The sequence below is a fragment of the Denticeps clupeoides genome, chromosome 16, assembly GCF_900700375.1.
Source record: "Denticeps clupeoides chromosome 16, fDenClu1.1, whole genome shotgun sequence".
Classification (NCBI taxonomy): Eukaryota; Metazoa; Chordata; class Actinopteri; order Clupeiformes; family Denticipitidae; genus Denticeps; species Denticeps clupeoides.
In genome coordinates this window covers 3,389,906-3,413,442 of record NC_041722.1, presented here as the reverse complement: position 1 = coordinate 3,413,442, position 23,537 = coordinate 3,389,906, and the positions used below count along the sequence as shown (strand labels likewise).

The 23,537-nt window shown below is 43.3% G+C and overlaps 1 protein-coding gene across 16 annotated transcripts in view; it reads left to right on the top strand.

The window, feature by feature from the left end:
* Positions 1 to 23,537, top strand: part of tjp1a (tight junction protein 1a) — an 87,850-nt gene that overhangs the window by 22,307 nt on the left and 42,006 nt on the right. For 2 of the 16 annotated variants that reach the window (XM_028956060.1, XM_028956059.1), the window contains exon 1: positions 20,155 to 20,596. The exons of 13 other annotated variants lie outside the window; for them this stretch is intronic. In XM_028956060.1, the coding sequence (XP_028811893.1) occupies positions 20,570 to 20,596 (27 nt within the window). In that variant the 5' untranslated portion in view covers positions 20,155 to 20,569. Of the gene's footprint in view, positions 1 to 20,154; positions 20,597 to 23,537 lie in introns of those variants that run through there. One more of the 16 variants, XM_028956061.1, reaches the window with a different exon arrangement.

Here is a 23,537-nt window from a genome sequence, read left to right as displayed (position 1 = left end):
TCATGTGCATCTAAATGAGGCGTCCTGCTGTATTTCAGCTTGTCAGCAAGAGGACTTAAGTGCTCTGGGCGGGTGCTACGGGCTAGAGAGCACATCCACGTGACCCCGGCAGTAAATAAACCATGTCCAGACTGCTAGTTAGAACTTCTTCTTCAGCTCGGGCAAATGGGGTCCAATCAGCTTCTAAACCTTTGCTTATTTATAGGAGTAGAGGAAGCAGATGACCCATCAGACTGTATTTCTCTAGATAATCGACAGTTGGGAGTGTAAACAACATGGAATGTGGAACTGTGGTGTGAACTGGGATAACCCGCTACTGTTGGGAAAGCAAAGCAAAGTGGGGTGCAGAGAGGCTGCTGAAACTCTACATGCTGCATAATTCATCCAGAACGCAGGTGAACGGGGGGGGGGGATAAGCCACATTCGTGACCTTTTCCTCCTCTCAGGATCCTTTTTATTTTCCTCTTGTCTCTCCTGCCTCCTCTTAGAGGATTAAGCGTATGACTCCCTGTGTTTTCCTGCCATGTTTTCTTTTAATAATCTGATGGCCCGAACGTCAGCCGCCTGGCTGCTTGGCTGGGCGACACATGCCAGCTTTGTGTGGGCGTTGGCCTGCAGACCAGGGCGGACTCGAAGTCTCAGGTTCTCAGTAATGCACTCACCCACCCTTCATGGCCGTAAGCAGCACGACGAGTGAAGAGAAGGCTGGGCAAGAGCAGGTGGCGCTCGGCCACGGCTATTAGTGCGTGTGTTAATGTCCTGGGTGGCAGTGCCAGGCCATGCCCAGTCCCTGGTGTGTCCCATGTGTTCAACTTATCACTGTACTTGGACAAGGTGAGGACCTACTGGGCAGTGGTGGCCTAGCAGGTAAGGAACCAGACTCGTAATCAAACTGTTGTGGGTTCGAATCCCGCACCGCCAAGGTGCCACTGAGCAAAGTACCGTCCCCACACACTACTCCCTGGGCGTCTTTCATGGCTGCTCACTAAGGTGATTCAGAAGAAAGCAGAAGAAACATTTCTGCAGTGTTTCACAATGACAAATGACACTTTCATGTATCATCCACACACAATATGCACATAAATTATATGAACACAGGCAACACACATTCTTGCATGCTTCCACAGATATGCCATACCATATCTATGGCAGCTATGCCAGGTCCATTATTTGTTGATGTTCAACACCAACCATGATGAGCTATTAATTAGATGATCAGATCAGACAAATCTTGACAAAAAAGGATAGTTTCATCTTGTTTTGAATCTTCCTTATTTAAAGTGTTATTATAATATTGTTCAGGTAGTTGTTTAGCTAAAGTATTTCATTGGAATTTGAAATGAATCAGTGATCATTTTACACAGAAACAAGCCCATCAGTTGAGAAATGAGTGAAAAAGACGTACTTTTTACACATACCTAAAGTTGCATCCACAAATCCACATTAATCTTATACACATACACACTTTCTAATTTTGACACAAATTTCAGTCACCTTGCACATGGGCATACACACACACACACAAACACACACTTGCATGCTGTGGGGCTGTGGTGGCCTAGCAGGTAAGGAAGCGGACCTGAATGAACAAAGCACTCTCCAAACACACTGCTCACTAAGGGTGATGGGTTAAATTCAGAGGACACATTTCACAGTGTGTACTGGGTGCTGTGCTGTGCTGTGTCACACGTGACAACTATACCCGTGCCAGCACTTCATATATGCATCCACACATGTTAGGATATTGGAAATATATTTTCTTTCTGGGGATGCCATAAACATGTGACGTGCCACATACAGCCATGTTCACAGGCGCTCACGTGCACTCACTCACCATATTGACACATTTTAATTCTCTTAATGCGAAACAGCCTTGACTTCCTGTCATGTCCTCCCATGAGATGAAGACGAGCTGTCTTGATTGGGCCTAATGGCCATGCCCCTGAAGGCCTTTGGCCATGAATCGGGTGGCAGTGGGCAGGACCGATCTTCAGCAGGATTGAGGGCTGGTGGAGATTGATGAGGCTGCCTGGCTTTTGCGCAGTGCAGTAAATTAGCCCTGGTCTGATTTGTTCTTCCTCTCCTTTATCTCTCCTCCCACCCTCCCATGTTTTCCTGTGTTGTTCCTCCTGTCTTTGTCTTTTGTGTTCGGTAATCTTCTTTTTCCCGCTGTATTTCCCTTCCTCTCTCTTTCTTCGATGCCTCTGTGAGTGGCCATCTGCTATCCTCATCAGTGGGGCGGGCCAGTATTTTGGAGATATACCTGGTCTTGGAACTGGCCATCTCCGGCCTCTTCTGGAACGATTGTCTTAAAGAAACAGCGTGAACACTTCCCTGCGGAGGTGTCTCGCGTGTCTCTCCAGCTCCAGCGCGTCACAGTCTCGTCAGACGAACGGGCTTAGGATGGCAGTCTGTGACACGGGGTGGGCGACGTGATAGGTGGTCCATGTGAGCGCCAGCTGCAGGAGATTCGAGTGGGTTTAATCTGACGGGTCTGATGGGGGGATGTACTCTTCCTCTCAGATGAAAGGGAAGAGAGGGTCATTAATGCAGGTGATTAAACGCTAGTCTTTTTGGACGAAGACATTGATATTCTGTTCCATCTTTCATCTCAGGGGCATTGTGTGTGTGTGTAGTTGTATCTCAGCAAGGACTAAATGTCCTCATTAACAATGGAACATGTAACATTGGAACAAAAAATGTTTAAAAAGATAAATGTATCACAAATATACTCCATAAATATGTCATTTGAGGGCCTTACAAAAGTGTTAAAACATTGTGTATGTATTTGCCCATCCTCATGTTAAACAGAGAGCTTTTAATCCTGTTCCTCAGTCAGAAACTCTCACTCTCTCTCCCTCACACACACACACACACACACAGACTCTGTTATCTTTGTTTGTGTAGTGCGTAATACTGGAGATGCAGTGTGCTGTGTTTTTTTATCATTCTGTCTGTGATCATCTTAGTTTTCAATTTTGCGCTTTAACTTGAATTCAGTCTCAGTTGCTCGGTGAACAACGAGAAGTAGATGAGGATGGGCAGTTGGGGATGTACTGCAGATGTACTATGTGTGTGTGTGTGTGTGTGTGTGTGTGTGTCATGCAGGTGCTGTGACTGCAGGGCAGGTCGGTCCACTTGTGTTTTTCATTTCCTCTCTGGAGCCTCACTCCTGGTGCGTAGATGGAAAGAATGGGCGTCTAGGGGGCTCGGGGCGGGCTAAAGAGAAGACATTTTGTATCTCCACACACACACACGCACGCACGCACTCATGCACACATTCCTCACGGCCAAGCAGAATGAAGGGTGAGGCTTTAGCGGAAAAGTGTGGAATGTCTCTGTTATCGCTCCTCACTTGGGCCCCATCCTTGCAGGGGTGGAAGTAGAGTGTCTGATGTCCGGCTCAGGCCGCCCGCAGAGATGCCCGTGTCCTGATCAGGACCAGAGGACGGAGGGAGGGGGACTCTAATTTTAGCTGGGCTCCTGTTTAAATCAATAACGGTGTTCCCATCAGTGACGGTGTCATGTGGATTATCTCAGGGCCTTCATGGATGTCAGACAGCGTTTGCTCAGCGCGAACATGTTCTCCCCACCAACTCTCCAACTCCCCACTCCACTCGGAACTTTACACGATTATACATGGAAATTATTTATAGAATTTTAGAATGATTGTAATTTAAAAAAAAAAACTGTCCTATATCTTTGATGAATGCTTTTTTAGAGGAAGTCGTGTGCCGAGGGGGTATATGTGTTGTTTTGTTTTGTGCTGAAATATTCATTAGCATAGTCTTCTTCCTTTGGGTGGGAAACTTGTAATTTCTTTAATTCTTGTCCTGCAGACATCAAAGTTGTATGCATTTGCATAGGGAATTTTGTCTCTGGCTGCAGGAAGAGGGACTAGACATAGATAGAGAGGAATACAGTTTTATCGCTGTAAATTATGCACCTTGGCCGAGATATGTTTTCATAATGCCTAATCACTTCCTATTTCTAGTCATGAAGCTCAACAGAGCTGAAATAGGAATTTCATTTCAGGCTATGATATTTCCGAAAATATATAATGCTTTCTTGAAAGATTCTTTGGCTGGAATGTGGATTAATGTTTTTTCAGTGTGTTTATTGGATGGACTCAAAGCTCCAGGGAACGTCTGGTCCAGTCCAGATCCACAAAAGGGAAATTAAATGTAGATTTTATTTTAATGTAGAAAAAAATTTAAAATCATATATCATGCTGCTCATGTGAGAGACTTTGGTAACAACTCAACAGGAATATTCTATTTATAGTGCACATGATTTTCATATTTGGGAAAGTGTCAAGTCTGTGCAGTTTCCTTGGCAATGATCTTCTGGCACTAATTGAAGAAAGCTGCACTAATAAAACAGAGGATAACTGAGGGGAGGTCTGTTTTTTACCGCAGTAAATCTCCATGCCTCCTGGGGTGAAGAGTTCAGTTTGAGTTAAACGTTAAGGTGAAGACAGCTCTCGCCATGGCTGTAACGGTTCCTGGGTGAGGCCTGTGTGAATGTTTGGTCATGTCAGACCCTGGTCTGTTCAGCTTTTTTTTATTTAAGTCATTATGCTGTTAGGGTCTTACAACCTTGGTCACACATCTGGGGTCCTAGTGAAGGAGAGAAGGAATACATCCTCACCGCCTCCTCCACCCGGCTGAGCTGCTGCTCCGCAGAGCCGCCTGTCACACCATCCATCAGCCAACAGCATGGTAGAGTCTCAACAACTGACTGCGGGCCAGCAAGGGCGGAGCTGCTAAACAACAAAAGAAAACAAAGGATTTTTGTCAATATGTTAAATCAACATTTTTTTTTACTAAATGTAAAAAAGACTAAATATGTGCTTACTGAGGTTTAGGTTTAAAAATGTCAACAAGTAAATGTGTGTCAGGGAGTAGACTCGGATATGTGACGTGAAATTTGTTTTGTTATCAGTCTTTGTAAAAAAAAAAAAAAAAAATCCCTGGTCAAGGTCACAGGAAATACTCCCAGCCACACATACACATAGAGCATTATATTACAATATCATGTGACAAATGTGTAACACAAGTATCTTATACACATTTACCGAGAGGATGCGCTCTGAGACTAATATGGATATTATTGGATGTAGCATACCAGTCATATGACACCTACAGAAGTGTATTTTTGGATTGTTTTTGGCTTGAGAAATACTACTTACTTTTTGTAAATTAAATTATATTGTGATATTGTATGGTATGACAGCAGTAATCATTTTAAGACATCTGTACATGTTTAAAAGCTATTTAATTCAAAATGTACATTCAAGCAGATGTGTACATAATTTTTAACTGTTACTAGATTTATAATTGTAATTAGTTCTAAAGAGTAAATGTGGGGATGATCTGTGTGTGCACACACAGTATTGTTCATTATGTATTATAAATATCTAACTAATAAAGTGACATTTTTTTCTGGTGGAGTCAAGCTAAATGTCCTCGCCTGTACATTTCTTTTCTCCACACACACATGCACATGCACAGCAGTGTACTCCAGTTTGTCCTGAGGTCAGTGCTGTGGAGGGTGGATTGTTCTTATCAGGGGAAGGTTGATTTCTCACAGTAGAGTCATCAGCCTGCTCCAGCTCAGCTATTTCCCCACCCTCTCTCTCTCTCGCTCGCTCTCTCGCTCTCGGCTCCTGGAGGCTGTGGCTGTGCCTTTACTCACAGCAGCGGGGGTAGTGGTGACTAAAAAATTGCCTTTGTCCAGTTAAACTCCCACACGTTGCTTGACCTTCCCGCAAGTATCTCAATCTCGCTCTGCCTGGATGACTCACTGAGCATGCTCATGACGAGCATGTGACCCGCTCTGGCCAGTCCCACAAAGCCAGTTTGCCCCGGCAAACCTGCCTGGTTACATAATAAAAAATGAAATGACAATAATACATCAGCATGCGCTCTCTGCTTCCGTCTTCTCCTTGTACACTCCCCTCTCACACACACACATGGGTGGGGCTGTGACGTAGCAGGCCCCAGGTGAGGTGGAAGGTGCTGGTACACTGATGCAGATAATCTATGCAAATAAAGAGTGTGTGCTCTTGAGTGTTACACACAGCGACGGGCAAAAATAGCAACGGGGCCACAATGTGAATCTGGCTACATCCCAGTGTGCTACACCACAATCTGAGTAACAAAATGAACAATACTCTACTTACACTAATTCCCTCTGTGCTCTTTTACCTGATGAACTGCCATTTTCTGGGGGAGCTGTTTGAGTTCTACAGTAGACAGTGGATCAACCTACTGTACATATTGTGTGTAGTACCACTGAGCCTCTGTTGTACTATGCCTTTAGCACATTTCTGAGGAATAGGCATGACTAAGTTCTGTATATTACCCATAAAAGCCCTTTTTTTGTTTGGAGTTTGTTGCATGATCTCTGAATAAGAGCACTGCTGGGGTGTAGAGTACAAGTCCAGATTGCAGTATGTCTCATCAGCACACCAGCCAGTCTTTGTCTCCATGGGGCTCTGAACGGGCTCCAGACAGGGGGCAGACAGCTCCCCACCAGCCAAGCCCCATGCCCAACCCTGTGGCTTAGAATGGCTTTGAGGGACGACCCTTTCCTGCTGAGTTCATCAGGTTCTGCATTTAAGCATATAGAGTCGACGGGCGGCCTCCAGAGCTAGCGTCTCCCTTTTTGTCCACTGTCCCAAATGTGCTAAAACAGCACCCCCTAATCACTAGGAATTAGTGCCTGTTGTGTGTGGCATTAGTGCTCAGAATTGACCAGGGGGACATTAAAAAAATGAGCCTGTCGCCGCACACCAAATATGAGGCTGGACCCTGGCATGGGGAGGGGACAGCGATGGGGGTGGGGATTAGAGGAACACCACTGGTGGTTTATCTCTCCCAGCATGCATTTAATGTGTAGCTGCTTCTGGCTGGTTCTCATGTCAGTCAAAACTAATAGCAAAGCCATTCAAGTCTTATATAATTCAGTGCATGTGACTCAAATATTCAGATTCTGACATTATGCAGATATTCTAATATATTTCCTATGTATAGAACTTGTACCCATTGGTCTGTATCTGCGACACCATATGATTAGGAACAATTTGGCTTTCTCATGACTGGTGAGTAGATAACTGTTAACATTAATGTCGTAATTCTGGCCTAATCGTGCAGACATCCTGCGTCTCTGTCGGTTTGTTAATTTACCATTTAGTAAGCAGAGTAGGATTAGTCGCACAGCACCACTTATGATGACTGGATCCCACTGTTAGCACTGCACACAGGGGGGCAGACCCTGTGTGAGCTCGAAATAGCCCAACCGCTCCTCCCTCCCTCTGCTGCCTGTCATGGCCTGATTTGATTTTCCTCACATTCTTTTTGCTCCAATGCTGACAGTGCAGGTCTAGGCCATGGGGAGGAGAAGAAAATGTTGTGCATTTTAATTATGCGCCAATCTTTTCATATAACCAAACTGTTATTAAGCAGCAGTCAGGGACAATCACATTATCTCCCCATCCCTGTATCTCTAAATCAGATTGACCCCTCTCCTGTTTCACTGGTGTTTCCCATCTGAAGCAGGACTCAAAACCATTCATGTCCTGTTTTTGTGGTGTAGAAAGGCCTGATTGTCATTTTAAAGCATTCGGCGTTTGTTTCTGAGTCTTCCATCCTTGGGTGAGATGGTGCAGTAGGGATTAGTGGTAACCAATTTTAAACGGTGTAGTTTTGCTTTTTCAGTATAAACACCACCTATTCTATATTGCTTCATATTTTTCTAATTAGAATTCTGTCTGCATTCTTTCAATGGGACCACATCTGCTTCTCATTGTCCTGCTCTTTCTTTACTTTCCACGTCGTCTTTCTGTTTTCTGTCCCCCACCCACTCCTTCTCATCTTCATTATCACACTCTTCATCAACGTCCTTCTCCTCTTCCATGTGGTTGTCATTACTGGCCGTGGTTCTCTGTTGTCACTGTGAATTAGGCTTTGTTTACTCTCTTTACCCACATGCCCTCCTTTTTTATTTCACGGTTCAAGCATCAAACACATACTTCATGCTAACATCAACCATTAACATGAAATAACCATTGGAATTTTAGCTACTAAATTGAAATAATTAACATTTTCATGGCCCAATGTCTTTCAGAATTGCTGCCAGGATAGTAACAGATCTAACACATGCAGTTAAAGTGAAAGTGAAGCGATTAGTTGTCACACGTGACACACCACAGCACAGTGAAATGTGGTCTCTGTATTTACTGTAAACATCACCCTTGGTGAGCAGTGGGCAGCCATGACCGGCACCCGGGGAGCAGAGTGTGGGGACGGTGCTTTGCTCAGTGGCACCTTGGCGGGTCAGGATTCCAGCAACCTTCTGATTACAGGTCTGTTTCCTTACCCTTTAGGCCACCACTGCCCCAGTGCTAGTTAGGTGCTATATGTTCCACTTATGGTCCTCTATGTATTGCTCAGACTACAACAGACAATCACAACAATTTCCAATAAAAGGTTGCATTATGGCAGAAATTCTTTTGGGGAATTTCTAATTGCATGTAGGCCATGGAAATATCCAGCCTGTTTTTTTTTTCAATGTAATTGACTGTTGATGTGGACGTGACCTTAGTGGTGTGTTGAAGAGCTCCTGTCACTTTGGTGTGCGAGCCACTGTGTGTGTTGCAGCTCTGACAGGCTCACAGCAAAGTGCTGAGTGGGCGCTTCACCCTCTCCCAGCTCCCGCTGTCACTCTCTCTCATACCAGGCCTGAGCAGTCAGTCCGAGCTTTTCACACTTGTCCACTGGAAATGCAGAGTATTTGCACATGTCTGCCTGTTTAAAGAAAAAGCAAACATAATTTTTTTTAAATATTAGTACTGTCAGAATCTGTTTTGAGGTGAATACCTGAAATGTATCTGAAAGGGTTTCTGCTTTTCGGTGTAGCCAATAGACATGGTTTCTATGTGAAAGAAATAAAGTTATTTGACTCATGGCGCTTTTGTTATTAAAAACTGAAAAAATTGTGTGACCTATGATGATTTTGGGTGACAACATGCAGAGTCCCTGATTTTTATAGACTTTTAAGAAGACTTTTTCTCTGTGAGAGTTTTCATCAGTCCATCACTTACCTTTATGCCAGTATCTGTCTGTCTGTGAGATGTGCTCTTTGGGAGTTGGTGGGGACAGGCCTGGTCACTTTACTGGACCATTTGATAGATGTCTCTGACATTTTTGGGTTATGTAAATGTTGGGAAAAACAGTCCTTGAAGTTGCTCTGAGAAGCATACTGGGCTCTCAGTTTAAAGTTGAAATATTACGGAGAATTGAGTTTACTTTGACCTGCACTAGAGGCAGGGTCTAATTTTTTACTTCTGTGTCATTGTTACCTTCCACCCCATATTGTGACTGTATTTATAGTCGGCTATGCATCTTATGACCTTGCCAAGAGAGAGGGGTCTCATTGCGTGCATCTTCTTGTGTTGCATGCTTATCTTCTCACACGAGCACACTCTTTCTTTACCAGCATGACTCTGTTGACCCCTCTGCCTTTGACCTACTCTCTGAATGTTTGAAATGGTTGGACGCAGAACGTTGGCATGCTAACGTCATGTGTGTTATGTTTTTTCCAGAAAAGCTGGACCACTACACCAATGAATGTTTCACTTTAGATGTAGTGCAGGTTGTTCCCATATAATGCTGTGCAATTACAGTCCTGTATTGATGGACAGTGAAATGGTAACTCCCAGATAACCGCCCCCCCCCCTAATCCACACACATAGCAATAACCCATAAGGTGTCAAAGCCATGTTTGTAAGAACTTAATTGGCTTTTTGGGCGTTGGCTGATGCCTTTAAACACTGCGGTAATTACTGTCACACTCTGGTTCATGCATACGGATCCCGTACGTCTGGAGTGGGGGCGGCACGTGTCTGCCCAAATTCCTCTGTCCCTTTGCCCACAGATGGATGGGCTGAGGTTGGGCTGTTCGAGAGAGAAAGAGTCTAGTCTGGGCAGAGCGGCAGCCGTGCTGACATTTGACGCATAATTGGCACGTAATTGAATGACTGTAAGGATGAGAGATTTCCACGTGCGCTAAATGGATTTTACAAGCCTGCCTCATGCTAATAAAACCACGAGAGGCCACGACTGGGTTACCATCTTGCGGGTGGTAGAAAAGCTGTAGAAGCCACCTGGGTAATGGCCTTGGCCCAGTTATGGCTACAATGGAGGTAAACAGACCTTTTAGGAGTGGACTATATGACCATAATGTCACTCAGACAATGTGTGTGTGTGTGTGTGTGTGTGCGAACATTCAGTTCTTTAACACAGGAAACAACCCCTTTGTTTCCTTTCTGACATCCACTCCCTAAACATAATTTGAGCCGGCTGCCCACACACACACACACGCACACGTAAACAAACACACACACCCTCACGGCTAACCCCGCATTTCTGAGGTAACAAGTAAGCCCCGTAATCTTTCCGGCCCGCACACAGCCATCCCACCACAGCTTATAGCAACAGCTCCGGATTAATTTCCAGCATTGTTGACCGCTGCATATGCGTGTTTATCCCTTCCTGACTTTACATTCGGATGAGCCAGCACTTCACTGACCTGATCCTGGCGGCCGAATGTCCGCAACCCTTTCATTTCTGTACTCTGTGCTTCTGCACCACGCCACATTTTTGTTAAAACCCACACGTTGATTAAAATATAAGAACAGCTATATTTCTGAACTCAGATCATCAACACTGTGCAAGGGTGGAAGGGACTTCCATGACCTTACACCAGTGTCAAGCAAAGGCGGTAACAATAGAAGTTTTTATTGCCACCCTCTGTTATTCCACCACCTGGCCAAAGAACTAAACTAACTGGCACACCTCATTACTTGAAAGAAAATACGTATATTGTTTTTTCACTTTCGGGACCTTGAGTTTCCACATTTGGTGGTAATACTGTACTTAGTGCTTTCAGAGCTGTACCTCTCACATTTCTGCCACGTTAACCTCTCACCCCTCTAACGTAGGCTAATCATGGCTGGGCGTAGTGAATAGCTGCAGTATGTTCCTCTGGGTGCTCTAGATTCCAGTTGCGGACAGTGATGAAGCTGTTCTTGTGAAGTATTCGTGTTTGGGAAGCCTTATAACGTTTACTCCACTAAATTATGCATTATGTATCTGACATCTGTCCTTTATACTTTAAATTGGATATAAATGTAATAGGTCTTTTTTGGGGAAATATATGCCTACAATACAGAAATATACAATTTTATGTATGCAAATGAACTAACATTATTATGATTTGGCCAGTTTGTGCAGACACATACAGATGCAGTTAAATTCAGGAAAACCTTTTTATTTTTTCATTAGTTTTTCATTAAACTTAACCCTTTAAGATACAAATAAACTTTGCCTTTTCTCAAATCATGTTATTTCATATCCACTGGGTTCTGCATAATGGAAAATATATAGCTTAAATATTTTCATGTAATTTAAACATCAGTGATTAAGCACAAGTTACAAAAATGAGGATATTAGAGCCATAATTAATCACTATACTTTTATTATTGGTTCTTTAGTACATTTACATTTACGGCATTTATCAGACGCTCTCATCCAGAGCGACTTACAATCAGTAGTTACAGGGACTGTCTCCCTGGAGCAACTTAGGGTTAAGTGTCTTGCTCATGGACACAATGGTATTAAGTGGGGTTTGAACCTGTGACTCTGTAGTCTTCTGGTTCATAGGCAAGTGTGTTACCCACTAGGCCACTACCATAGTACATTTGAAGGCACATACATTTGTACTTGTACTGAAGTGGAATGTTAAAGGGAGGACTTCTCATTTTACTGGAGTAATATTTTACCTCAGGCATCTCTACCTTAACTCAAAAACATGATTTGTGCACTTGGTCCACCTCCTTCCTCAGTCCAAAGAAATGTTAACTTGGCCCTGGTCTGTGTGATCATGCCCAGGGGGGTGAATAAGCAGGTTTAAACCTGCGATGGATGCATAGATGGACTGTGTAATCACGTCAGAGCTATAACTGTGCCACTCACAATGTGCTATTTGTTAATTTTCCCAGCAACCATTGTTCCAGTTTATAGAGGAACCAGCCTCTCCCAGGGCTTTGTGGAAAACAAGACATGCTTCTCCCTGGCTGGCTCGGAAGGGTCTTAATTTTTCTGTTTATTAAAAATTCAAGTAGAACATTCCCAAACAAAGTGGGGCAGGGAATAGAGTGGGTATTTCCTGTTGAAGCATGGCAAAGGTACGTTATCCAGGGGCTGCAAGACTCGAACATTTCAAATTGTTTGTGTTTACATTTACGAATATCGTGTGTGTTTTTGTGTACATGGTGTGTTTGATGTGAAAAAGTGAAAGTGAAGTGATTGTCACTGTGAAACACAGCACAGCACACAGTGCAACGAAATGTGTCCTCTGCTTTTAACCCATCACCCTTAGTAAGCAGTGGGAAGCCATGACAGGCGCCCGGGGAGCAGTGTGTGGGGACGGTGCTTTGCTCAGTGGCACCTCAGTGGCGCCTTGGTGGCTCGGGATTCGAACCGGCAACCTTTGGATTACGGGGCCGCTTCCTTAACTGCTAGGCCAACCACTGCCCCACATGTGTGTTCTTTTGTGCATAATAGCTTAGTCAGATGTCTCATGTCTCTCAATGTCCCTCATCCTGTTCTGTCAGTGGAGGCATTGCGTTGTCAGCAAACTGTTCACAGTGGAGCGCAGGAAACAAGTCGCATGAATTTTGCATCTGAGCAATGCGGAAGCTCTCATCAAAAGTTAATTTGTACAAATTCCTGATGTTCTGTATGTGTGTTTTTTTTTTCTCACCTAACCTTCAAACCTTCAATCTCACCTGACCTTCCAAGCTTCTTATGGGCATTATATCCATCAGAACCACAGCTTTAGCTATTGATGAAATCACTGGCTTCAGGCCCATCGCCCTGGCAACGTGCTTGTGGATGACAGATGCATATCCGTAACACCGACATTTACAGTATCCAGAGCCGTTCAGCCGAGTGCGTTATCTGAATTATTGAAGGTCTGACTGCCTCCTGCAGCATTACGCAAACACCAACTCCTAACTGGGACTCTGCATGTGCAATAAATAATGTCAAAAAAAAAAAAAACTGTTGTCCATTAGTGCTATTTTAGAAATGATTAAAAAATGTCGGGAAAAAGCCTCTGTTTCTATTTGTGGCCTGTGACCCCTTTACCAACTGAATAAACTGCGTTCTAGATCAGTGGAGCATTGTTTTCATTCTCAGTATTTCATTGTGAGTAAAACAATACACCCCCCCACCCCACCCACCCAACCCTCGTCACCACACATAAATATCTCAAGAGCATTAGCAGCACAAGGTTCTGACCTATTAAGACATGCACAGCCTACCGTATTTTAATTATTAACCACAAGCACGCACCGTAAAGAACGAACTTGTGTGGAACATGAATGGCCGTTTCTGAAAAGGTTTGTTTGGTGCAGTCAACAACCTACATTCGGCAGGTTGCCATGGATTGGTTGGAAAATTTTGAGGGAAGCGAAGAGACATTTTCTTATGCATGAACAATCGGAGGCAGGCAAATGGAAATGGGAATTTTGTCCCACCATTAACAACAGCAGTTTGTTATTCAATCGGGCTCGGAGGCTGAGATGGTCTATTTCATCGAAGTACACAAACTGTGCATGAACCTTAATTAGGTGACATAATTGTCACCTAATTGTAGTGACTTAATTGTAGTTAATTGGTGTTGTTATATTAAACATATCTCCATTGCACCCTAAAATTGTTACCCGTTCTGATCTTTTTTGGGTTAATGCGATGAAGGAGCTGTTATTCTCTTTGAGATGTAGATGTGTGCATGCACAGAAGCATACTGTAAGCGTCTAGAGTGAACGTTAGCGTGTGTAATTCAGGGCATGGCTGTGGAGGGGAGTTGGCCGGAAGCTGCTGGTGCTCAGGCCTGAGGGGGGTCGGGCAGAGTGATTGTGGCCAAAACGTGGTCAAAGCGTCTGTTTATTTGTGTTCTGGTGAGAAAAATCCTGCTTTTGCACAGCTTTGCCATAAAGCTGACTGTTTAAACGTGCAGGAGATGCTGAGCTGCATGTAGGACTGTGATCTGAAGAAAAATCTCTCTATTTCTTCTCTTAAATACATCCAATACAGAATGGAGAAAATCGAAGAAAGTTGTTGCGCATACGAAAACCTTTACGTCCAGTTGACATTTTAGCCTTTATTAGACGTCCAGACTTATTTTAGTCTAGTCAAGTCATATTTTAATTAGAATTATTAATGAATATTTTAGTCATTGACTTGTATTCAATGAGAACTGATGACATTTTTTGATGAAAATTGTAAAATTGTATTTTACTCTCTTTTTTTTAGCAATGCAATTCTACTTTGCCCAGTCAATATAATACAATATAATAATTACCTAGTATGTTTTTGTAGTACAGACAAAACAACAACCCTCATAATTAAATCAAGGTTATCTTATTATTATATTATTGTTACTTTATAGACTGAAGAATACTCTACATCCATTCAGACACAGAAAACACTCTGATTTGGTCCATGCTTTTTGACCACACATCCTGTTTCTTTTCCACTTCATTGTAAAGAAAGTGCATCCAAAGATTACTTTTCTCGCAACCATGTGCTAAACCACCAGAGGTATCCTGGAAACTAATTAATGCCATGATTGCATATTGCAGAAGTGACATCATTAGTGTGACTACATGGGAGATACAGGGAAAGAGGAACTGCGATATAATAATGCAATTAATCACGAGGAAAAAGCGAAGATTGTCACATGTGATACACAGCAGCACACAGTGAAATTTGTCCTCTGCATTTAACCCATCACACTTTTGTGAGCAGTGGGCAGCCATGACAGGCGCCCGGGGAGCAGTGTGTGGGGACGGTGCTTTGCTCAGTGGCACCTCAGTGGCACCTTGGCAGACCGGGATTCGAACCGGCAACCTTCTGATTACCGCTAGGCCACCACTGCCCCTTAATGTCTTGTCTCTTTTTTACCAATGAAAATAAAGTAGTAGACCATATATAGTCGAATATTTATTAGTCAAAATGATACATTTTGTTATAGTTCTCATCACATCTTCATTCTGTCTAAAAGGTTCGTTGACAAAAATGTTTTGTCATAAATTTCATTGACAAAAACAACACTACACAAGGGTTTAATATTTTTCTCACATCTTCAGTGCATCCCTAAGATAATATAACAATCTAATTATGTGAGTGCACATGAATGCGCTGTGCATTTTCTCTCTAAAGAAAATGCTTTTATGTATTTCACTTCTCTATTGTCATTCATTTTCCAAGCTCCACAAAAAAGTGATAAGATCAGAAATGCCTATAAATAGCTGTTGTCAAAGCTATCCAGCTAAATCTCATTGGTTGCTTATATAAAAAATGCCCTTGTACTTTTTTCCGTGTGTGTGTCACTGGAGTAATTTAGGGTTAAGGTGGAGGTAACCTAGCGAGAAACACTCTCACCTATGAACCAGAAGACCACACATTTCAAACTTACTACCATTGCATCACTGAGCAAGACACTTAACTTCTGATTGTAAGTTGCTCTGAATAAGGGCATCTGAAAAATGCCACTAATAAATGATTAATAACTTGAATTAAAGATTTTGAATACATTTTTTTTGTAATCTAATAGATCCCCAGTTACCCAGCACTGAACATTTATGAGTAAGGTAGAATATGAGCTGATATATTTCTCTTTCTAATAATGATAAGTACATGGATCATCATCTAACAGTTTTTTTCTCGGTTGTACATTCTCATCCATGTTGAAATGAAGATTACATCCTTTGAATGGCCGACACAAGAGACAGAACAGAGGGGACGTTGTCCCTCCTCATCATTTCCAGACATGTTTGTGTCTCAAACTCAGGTCTCTCAGGTCTCTGGAGGAACGTGACACCCACCCTTCTTAGTGGCCAGTAAACGGCAGACTGGGCTGGATCCATAGACCATTTTTTCCCCTTTTCCTTTGATAACAAATGTGATCCTTGTCATTAACAACATATTAGCGATGTTGAAGGAAAGACTGCTTTTAACGCAGGTGCCAGACTGTCATCTGAAGGCATTGTCATCTAAGAAGACAGCTGTGAAATAAAATCATTTTTTAAAAGCCACATGAATTTTTCCTGAGGGGTCTTCATTTTTGGTGACTGTGTTGCTGGGAAAGCCCATATTGAGAAAAATATCTTGAGGCTTAGAGCGGATGACTTATTAAATCAGTCGCTGGGTGGGTATGTGGAGAGAAAACACTTTGGGACTCATCAAAGGCAGCTGTTGGCAGGACTGGCCCTTCACATTTTGACCTCTCCTGATCAAGTGTTGTTTTAGCAGCACGAGGTGAAGATCTAAGCTTCTGAGATGTTTACTCATCTCCACTCCTCTTTGCTGAGCCTTGTTGGGATCTGTCCACTGCTTACATAGAAACAAATTATTTTAATATTCCACCAGTGAAAGTGAAGTGATTGTCATTGTGAAACACTGCAGCACAGCACCCAATGCACACAACAAAACGTGTCCTCTGCTTTTAACCATCACCTTGGTGAACCGGCAAACTTGGCAAAAACACAGCCCCAGTTACCTCAGCTGACAAAAACTCCTTCACAAGTAGAAGATACAAAGACTTTCAGGCCTGGAACTTCTCATGGTTACAGCTGGATAAGTGTAAGGAGTTCACCTCACACTTAATCAGCATTGACATTAATATTAAATATTAACATCAACATTAAATGAAATATTAAACTGTCATTAAACACAAACTGCCTATGAATAACAACGTACTCTGATTCGTTGTGGCTTTCAGTGGTAAAACTGACAAATGCCCACGATTCCACTGAAAACCACTGATTCAAGCCCATGGATGAGCGAGGCTGGTCTCTGCAGCTCTTTTCTTCTTTCCTTTCGCAAGTGCCCATGTGTTAGATTTTTTTGTGTGTTTTCTGTGTGCCTGCGCTTCCATGAGCACACCTGAGCTCTGGGCCGCTCTGACGCTCACAGGCGTGCTACAGAGCCAATGTGGGCATCCATGCAGGACAAAGCTGCCTTTCATCACATTTTACTGTCCCTATTTCCCTCTTCCCACTCTTTCTGCGCGGTCCCTCGCAGACCCGACACATAAACCTTTTATTAGAGGACTGCTGGCTGAACTGTTGTCTTCTCTGCGCCTTTAGTTTTCAAATCGATACACAACTTTTATTTGTGCTCCTTGTTTCTCTATTTTGATCAGCTTGAGCATAACAGCACAATGCTGAACATTTTAATTTCGTCTCTTGTGGACGCCGATCGAAACATGCGCTGGAGGAGAGCCGAACGACTTCCATCTCTGGTATGATCAGATTATTTGTCATCTTTGAGATGTCATTTTGTCTGACCATTGGTCATTTTTCTTGTTTGTCTTCCCTTTAATTTAGTGCATATATCATTTGATCTAAGTAATGTAAATCAGAATATGCCATGGAATGTTAATTTGTCCTTAATTGTCTAAAATTCACAAGAGATTCATGAGGATGTGTCCATGTAATGTCCGGTTACATGCATATGGGACAAATTAAACATTCTTCTGTAGGAATGCTTATGTTGTTTGTGATTTGTGGGTAATTGTAAGGTTTTACCCAAATATGTTGACTTTATCATATCATGATGTTTGTCACCTTAAAAAGGAATTTAAATGCAAGCCTATGTTAGTGTTTTGAGGGTTAAATTGACTAAAAGAACCACTTAGTGAATAAATGCTCCATAACCACAGTTATATAACACATTCTTCATCGGCTACATGGAATGTTGGCTTTGCCTCTTTCATTCTGGCCAACAAAACCAAAATTGGTGCGAGAATGTGACCTCTCCAACTTGACCGTCTGAGGGTGACCTGGACCTCCTTTTTATCCTCCCTCGCCTCTCTAAGTCCACTGAGCTGTGCTGTGTTTTGGCTTTGTGGGATTATGTCTGCTAGCAGTTAAACCCAGAACCAACTACAAAAGCAGCTCCTCTGATCCGTAGCTGGATGATTAGATCACAAGGGCAGGGGAGACTGGAGAAATCAGTTTGGCTGTGAACGTGCTGTTCTGTCTTGTCATTATATCTTCCTTATGATGCTCAGTTCACTCGAATAAGTTTGCTTATAATCTTAACCTGAACGTTTTTTTTTTTTTCATGATGTTACGTTGTTTTTTGAACAGATACTTCTAGCTTCCAAGGAAAAAACAGATTTGGTGTTATAGGCATGATAACTACACCATAAACAGATCAGGGAGGCATTTCCTATCCAATTCTCTCCCCATTTCCAGCGTTTTCCTCTACCAACTTATCTTAATGACCTCAGTCTGAACATTTACTCCGGGTTAATATGTCTACTTTATGAAGGGAAGTGATATAATCTCAAGGTCCCTGCTGGTAGACAGCAAAAAATATCTTGGAGAGACCACATATCCAGGCTAACACCACCAGTTGAGTATATGACAGGATTCCCTGAAGTCAACGCAACTTCTTTTAGCTTGGATTTTTAAACGAGACAAGAGCCCAGGTTTCTTTAAGACAATGTAGAGCCAAACAGTGTGGTCTGTGGCATCCTGTGGGTGTGGCTCCGGAAAACCATAGGAAGTAGTCTGCAGGACAGCAGTGGGCCATACGGATTCCCCTGCGGTCGCAGATCATCTGAAACCAGGACACCAGAGCAACGGTCATAGATTTCAGATCACAATTTAGGATTTTTTTTTTGTGAAGGGCAACATCAATAAAAGCTGCCGTATTCCTCCCCTCTCACGTCACAGTATTCAGTTCATAAAACATTAACAAAATAAGTGCTTGTAGAGTGAGCAAATTACATCTGGTATGCATTAAACCGTGTCCAAGCATGACACGGTGTCCACAGGCCGGTCAGTCATTCATGCAGTTATTGTCCTTGGCACATGATGAGGTGGAATATTAAACCTAAATGGCTACTTAATTAAGCAGCGTCACACGCTGATAAAGCTGCATTCTTCACAGGCCGGAGTTGGTGTCACCTTGCCAACCTTGTTTATCCTTCATTGACCTGTCGCAATTAGGCCCTAACGTGTTTCTGCGTGCCGAGCACGATCCTGTAAATCCTTCATTTAAATGGCTGCACAGTAAGGGGGCCAGAAAATCCACGGGGGCAGTATTTTCAGCAAGCGTTGGGGTTTATAAACCACCCGCTGAATTAAAACGATCCGGGTTTCACATAAAGCTTCTATAAGGGATTTCTGCATTCTTTCACCAGACTAAAGCATTTAACGAGTTATAGATTATATCGTATGCGTTCGTCCTGAAGACATGCATTTAAACACTGCACACTGGGGTTTATTTGTGTGTAAGTGCTGTTTAACTAAAGTGCTTGGGGGGAAAAAGCAATTTACTGAAATTTTAAGCACAGACCACGTGCTGTGTGATAATTAGTCTCATGTAACCATCAGCAACCCATGTCAATTGGAAACAGTTGAACAAATCTTTAGAAAAGGAACCAAAGCAGAAATGAGCCACCCAGCTGCTGTGTGTCAAAATATATTTATGTTCAAAAACTGACGTCATATACAAATTACATCGTTTTATATATGAACATTAAAATGACATTGAATTGATCAGAAATGCAGTTCACATATTGACTTGTAGCCTGAAATGACTGTTAATTCTGAAATATCCGCATAAATCTAGAGGAACTTTCAGCAGCAATTAGCCTTGGAATCCAATGGAATGCTAGTTTATTATAAGAATCCCCTTTTCCATAATTTTTGTACAGTTGAAAAGCGCTGCACCGATTAAAGCAGCAATGAAACCTGACAAATTCAGACTATTTTGTAATATTTTATCTTCAAACTCGATTCAAGTTTCAATGGAATACATTGACATTTGTAAACAACACTACTTTTGAAATGTAGTGAATATCATTTGTGTATAAAGATAGTTTAGCCTCAATATGAGCCCATGGTGGAGCCTAAATCATAAATGAAATTGTAGGGTTGCGTTCGGCGTTGCAGAATTCCTTCCCGCGTGTGGTCGCTTTGAGTTTCGGGAATCTGCGGGGAGGAGGAGGGCAGCGTCCCCCCCTTCGCGGAGCCACAATGGACTCTTCCAGTCAGACATGTCACGGTTGTTGCTGGGAGAGGGGAGCGCGTAACGCGGAGCGGAGGGAAGCGCGGCGGCTGCGGCGTCTCAGCCCGGAGCTCTCCCCGTCCCCACATCCACCGCTCTCCGCACACGCACACGGACACGGCGCAGGTGCGGACTGCCTCTCCGGATATACCCGCGATCGGAGGACTCGCGGCCCGGATAACTTTTGGGACAACTCTTGAAACGTTCTGCAATTTTTCTAAAAGTTTATTTTTTTCATTAAAACATTTTTTTTGTGGTTGTCATGTCTGTCGCGAGCCTGAAGAAGTAGAGGCAGAGCCCGGCGGCGAGGCTGGCCGAGAGACTGGGATTTAGCGCTAATTTAGCGCGGTTTTCATTTTTCCCTCCTATTTACCTCAGTAAAGTTCGCGCGCTGAGAACCGTCCGGGATCAAAATGTCGGCCAAGTCTGCTTCAAATAAGGTAGGAGTTTTCAAAAGAGGAAAGTCTCTGACAACCTTTCAACCTTTGCTCCGTTCTCCAATACCCGGAGGAGCTGGAAAGGCGTGTGTGTGTGTGTGTGTGTGTGTGTGTGTTTTTGCTGTTTTTCTAAGCCTCACTACGCGAGCTCTTTGGTTTGATGCTATTTTAATACATAAATGCAAAGCCGATTTATCCCAGAAATGAAAAAGAAGGGAGCAGGGGCTGGACGTGCATTCCCAGAGACTGGAGCAGCTACCTGTTGATCCAGCTTGGATCGGTATTCCCGGTGCGCAGAAGTGTGTTGTGGATCCATTTGACATGAACACATTTCAGCGTCTTATGCTCTTCAACAGTTGACGGCTTGTTGTGATCGTTTTTGCTTTTTTGGAGATATATTTAATATTGTCTTGCAAACCTGGCCTGCACGTGCCGAACTCTTCCCTTCTGAATTTGACGAGTGTACAGAGCAGTTTCCGCGCCTTCAGGCTTTTCTTTTTCTGGTTCACCAGGTCAAGTGCAGGAATGTGCGTGGTTGTGTTTTGGTGGTTCTGCGTGTCGTGCTTTAGGCCGTCCTCCCTGTGGAATGTGTGGATTCTGCTCTTCAGGTTGGGTCACTTTTCAGCAAGGATGGAATAAACATGCTGGAATTTTCAAACCTTGGCGTTATTGTGTTGTACGAAACGGGTTAGCCCTGTGTGCGGTGGTTGTGATCTTGAGGTACGGTTGGTTTTACGTTTCTTATTTCTTGGGCTCTGCTTACGTTCTGGATCATATGACCACTTCCCTACCTGGCCTGTCATTAGCAGCTTCCATCGCATTTCGCTCGTCTGCCGCCTCCTTGTGAAAACAGCTACACTCTTATCGAAGGAACACTTGGATCTGGGAGTAATGGGATGATCATTTTTTTTGGAGGGAGAGTATTGTGTCCATTTCTCGCCCTTACTGTCCTCCGGATGCTCCCGTTAGGGGTCGCCACAGTGGATCAACCAGTCTGGATGTCCGCACAGTCGCCCCGTGTGATGCAGCCCTCCCTCTGGAAATGTACTGGTCATCCACTGATGCTGGGTTATTACTTTGTCTTGTATTGTTTAATAAAATGTCTTTTGTTGTATCTCTTGACTAACATTTAAAAGGATTGTGAAGACACGTGTGTTGGGATTGCATGTGTGGTGGGTGGAGAGTGGGCCTGGTCCCCACATGATGATGATCATCTGTACAATATCTGCTTTTTTGTTATTATTCCTGACTGCTCCTGTTGGATTAACTGATACGGAATGTGTAATGATGTGTTATTCCAACTGGAATTACACATTGCAAAAGCAAATAAATAATAATTCTGCCGTTGATTTTTAAACTGGTGAGCTGGATTCTGTATTAAGGCTGGCTGCAGAATAATTAGTACGGTCAGATGGTGAGATGTGTCTGGGTGGTCATCGTCTGACCTGTCGCTCTCAGTGTCTGGGAATGTGGTTATCAGACAACAGGCTTATATTTACCCCCCTCTTACACACGTGTATACAGGACTTGTAACAAGACTGTGGTGTTTCTCAGACTCTCTGAACGTCAATTAATTTTGCTACTTTATTTTTTACTGTTTGGACATCTTTTTGGGTAAATATTGAATGTTCCATAAACCAGTATCCATTTCAAAAAGCCACAAAACCATAAAGCCCACTGGCCTTAAAGGCTTATGTTTCCTGTTTAGGAGGAAGGGCTTGTGTGAAGAATGGGTAAGGAGATCTCACTGGGAACACTGCTTATTTTCATGCGGTGTGACCCTTGAGCATAGTTGTGTGGTCTTGGGAGGAATTGTTGTTGGCCAGCATTGTGAAACGTTTAGCACCGAAGGACGTAGATGATGACTAAGACCACACCGACTGTCTTTAATTCACTTTTTCCTCAGCCGCCGTATCCCATTGCAAAATCACCAAAATGGGTTTCTCATTGCTCTATAAATAGCTCTGGGGCTGCGATTTAGAATTAGACAGAAAAGCGCTGGGTGGACGTGACCTGCTGCTTGTGCTCCTGTGTCCTTTGCCATTTGCAAATCAGAAAAGTTTAATGTTAATTGCGCTGAGATCCAGTGGCCCTCTTGTCTTGTGCTCATAATTGCTTATTTAATCATCAAAGAAGGTCATATCTCCATTCTGACCCATTGTGGCTCTAAAAACTATTGCAAAATGCAATTAGCAATCAGGCTACTTTCTAGAACTTCGTGTCCTTGTTCTGTTGTCCCTGCTTGAGGTCTTTGGTGGTTTTGGAATTGGTGGATGTGAGTGCCAGTTCCATCCATTTCATAATGCATAATGCAAAAGGGCAGTTTTGGGCAGGAATGACCCACCCATACACATAAGCATGCTGTGGTCTTCAGGATAATTTTGGATGGTGAGCAGAAAAAACAAAACAAAAAAAACTTCAATTTTTTTTACAACTTATAATCAACAAACTAGATATTAAATCAATAAATGGATTAAGCTTAGTTTAAAAGTATTGTTGGCCTAATCCTAAACTGCACAGGAAACAGAAATACTTCTTTTATTACCATAATCACAATGTTTTTGTCTAATTTACATGCTCTTTCCTGTCAGGGCGTGGGCGTGTCACCTCTCTCCACCTTGCTGTATGTGACCCCACTGAAGGAGATCTTCGTGCATTTCCTGTTCCTATGGGGTTGCTTGTTCCTCCTAAACTCACGAGAGTCCCTGCTTCCTGCCGTCTGCGCGTCCTGTCCCATGCGTCCTCTGCCAGTGTGCAAGGTGCGGTGGGCGTGAGGTGGAAAGACCTCCGCAGTGTCCGCAGCAGCAGAGATCCCAGCGGATTATGGCTCCTTATCTGTGCGAGTTCAGTCCAGGGCAGTAATCAGCGTGCAGCTCGCCGCTACGTCTCCCTCCCGGCCCCCACACCAGAGCCCCCTCTGCCCGCTGCTCCAACTTATCTGGGC